Raw genomic sequence first — 3,245 nt, 5'->3', positions numbered from 1 at the left:
AAACTGCAACAGCGTGTATTTCGGTGTTGTATACACGGCCATTCCTTTCTTGAGCATTTTGATACGATGATGAACGTAATCAATCCAGAGTATGCCCAGTGGTGATGGCATTCGCTGATACAATTGTCGATTATTTCGATCGTCCTGCTCCTCTTGGGTGAACTGCTTCGTCCATCGTTTTGCCTTTACATCGCGCGTCTTCTGCTTTGCCAGCCAATGGTACTTCTTACTGGACGTTTTCATGTTGACCTGAAATGGAAAAGTGAAGAAAAAATTATTCACGTAACTGTATCACTTTCTATTTCTCAATAATGCCAAAAATTTAAACACTCACTTCTTTCTTTGTTTCGATATTTCGACGAACTGTGGCATTCCATGTTTTCATGCCTGGATCGATTCCCAGTTCGTAAGCAAATTTTCCGCCGATGAATTGCTTTCGAAGAATATCATCATTCTGCATCTGTTGCTCGTATTGCTTTGACATGCGATACATAATCGACACAGATTCACCGTTGCTGACGATGGTATAATGGAATTCTTTGTTTTTCTTCAGTTTTCGATTGATGGTCGTTAAATCGAATACTTGATTCCAATAGAATTCTTTGTTCTGGCGAATGTAACTTTCGGTTGCTTGTCTACCATCAACTTGTGGAAGTTGTTTCGATTCGGCCAGCATTCGATAGAAGACATCATTGCACATGAACACTGCCTTTCGTTGATAATCAGGCAATGGAACAACCGAGAGATTTTTGATATTTGGTATCTTCACATTGTTATCTTGCGCCCAATTGTGCCACTCATCGATTTCTGTCTGCATAACGAGCCACATTGCAGTTGCTTTGAACCAATAATCGCCTTTTGAAAAATCCTTGATGTTGTGATCATTGGTTGGGCCACCAACTTCTCGCACAATTGCAGTAACCATGCCAGTAAGTAATGTTCGCTTGTGTCGTTTGAAATCTGCATTTTGATGAGTGTCACGGATCGCATTGTAGCCTCGAATCATCAAATCGACTGCATTGTCAATGTCCTTCTTGTCGAATTTCCAACCGGTAGACACTGCGTTGAATTGCCACGCTCGCATTCGCAGATAGTTTTTCAACTTCTTCTTGCAGTGTGTCGTTTGACCGGTTTTCAAGCATCGCGTGTGATTTTGGCACAGCGTTTTAAAATGATTACCAAAATAATCGTTCTTGGGCCAGGCGAAATTATTTTCTGGACTGAGCTCTTCGACAAACTGACGGAAATGTGGCTCCATATTCTCACCTTCTTTGTTTTTTTGCAAGACGGCATAGAAACATTGCTCTATCACTTCCTCGCCACGATTCTTTTCAACGAGCTGTCCTTTCTTCTTTCCTTTTTTGGCCGGATACGTTCGGTTTTTAAAAAACTCCCACTGTCGATTCATTTGTGCCGATTTCACTTTATCCAAGAAAAGTAATGATGCCAAAACGGTGATTTTCGTTGACATTATGCTTTTCTGTTCGATCCACGGTTTGACAATGTGATTGAACTCTGGTCGTAAAATTGTGTTGAGGCGCATTTTAATCGCGAACAATCCATTATCATTTACATCATCATCAGCATCCTTTTCTTTTTGCGCATTCGTTTGAAATTTGTATCGCTTTTTTCTTGGCGCTGTAGCCGCCGTAGTTTCACCAGTCGTTGACATGTTGAACTAAAACGGAATAAAAAAAACACACGCGCAATTTAGAACACAAATAAAATGACAAATATATTTTCTGCACTGTGTAATTTTTAAATGAATTGAATCAATAGGAAGCACTGAATATATGGGGACAAAACTGACACTTGATGTTACCTGATTGAATGTTAAGCGTGAAGTGATTCAAAATCGACAAATTGAGTGATATTAACTCTTTTGAATCCAACATATAAATGCAAACCACACCAACACGGTCCAAAGTTGAATCGAAATATTTGCAGTTTCAGCTTGTGAATGTTTTGTTATTATCAAAACTAAACAAAATCAAACACAAAATTCACCGCAAATATCTCGTTTGAAAACAATCGGTTGACAATAATTCCAATAGAAAACCGCCAACAGCGAAAAATAAACTTCTTTGAAAACAGGAAACAAATATAACATACACTGACACAATCCAAAAATATGTTTTAGCACTTTTATCAATCGAATCCAATGAAATTATGACGATGCAAATTCAAATAAAAAAAACATTGATTCTGACAAGTTTCAACACGATCGTTTCATTTGAACCAACACACTTCTCCACATTCCGATGGTTCTGTGTCGAAAGCATTCTTATACTGCACACATTTTTTGTTTATAAAGCGTTTGAATAAGAATGTATGGTACGGAACTTGTATGGACTGCTTGGTTCAAATCATAAAATGATTTTACAGGCCAAAAAAACAGCTGACACAGCGAACAACACGATTCTGAAAATGCGTTGAATATAAATACTTTCTTTTGTTTATTTATCGAATTCTAAAGAATCGCAACAATATTCTATCAAAGCGAACAGTGTCGATATACGTGCAAACAGCAAAGAGAATTGTACTTCAAATTCTAATCAACTATATTTTCAGATATGTTTTCGTTTCGGGAAGTGCTAAAATCAATCGCTTCGTTATATGAATGCCATTTACTAACATAGAATTTTGCCTTCTTTGAATTAAGAAATACCATTTTTTTATTTGCTGATACGGGAAACACTCTACGGTACATACACATATGATCGGCTGAGAATAAAAGTGACTTTGAGTTTTTTTAAACCGTCTCCATCTTATGTAAATCCTATACAAATTATGAGACACTTTTAAGATTTTTTCTGCTTAAAGTCTCTTTTATTACCAGCCGTACATATGTACGTTCTATCGATCTGTGTAGAGCGCAAATCTTTTGCATCAAAGCGTACGGCGAAATGGATACACTGATGTGTCATCAAATATAAGAGGAAGTCACATTAAAAAAAAATGTGTTCGCTGCCCACTGTTCGTTAAATCGGTGTATATTACTGCTGGCAATCAATTCCAAGAAACATTTATTGTAAACAAATATCCAAGTCAAAACAATGATCATAAAATTTGCTTTCTTATCGCTGTACAATTTATCAATATTTGGTTAATTTGAAAAAATGTGGTTGTTTATGTTGGAGCAAAGCGTTTTCCGTGAAATTCAATTTCTTCGATCAGTTATCAAAGCAAAAGTAAACCAGATTTCGGCTGTAGTTTTCTCATGATATTTCGGCTTAAAATGATTG

General features: G+C 36.8%; 1 protein-coding gene across 1 annotated transcript; it reads right to left on the bottom strand.

Moving 5' to 3' along the window:
• Positions 1 to 7: 7 nt before the first annotated feature.
• LOC116338935 lies at positions 8 to 1,673 on the bottom strand (the record flags this gene model as incomplete). Its single annotated transcript, XM_031764519.1, has 2 exons — positions 335 to 1,673; positions 8 to 249 (listed from the first exon to the last, which is right to left on the bottom strand). Coding segments are annotated over exons 1-2 (1,580 nt in total), but the record flags the coding sequence as incomplete, so codon positions are not given.
• Between the last annotated feature and the right edge of the window lie 1,572 nt (positions 1,674 to 3,245).

This window comes from Contarinia nasturtii, unplaced genomic scaffold (genome assembly GCF_009176525.2).
Source record: "Contarinia nasturtii isolate CC-2019 unplaced genomic scaffold, AAFC_CNas_1.1 Cnas_scaffold_428, whole genome shotgun sequence".
Classification (NCBI taxonomy): domain Eukaryota; kingdom Metazoa; phylum Arthropoda; class Insecta; order Diptera; family Cecidomyiidae; genus Contarinia; species Contarinia nasturtii.
Note: the sequence above shows the minus strand (reverse complement) of the source record. Positions and strands in the feature narration are given on the sequence as shown.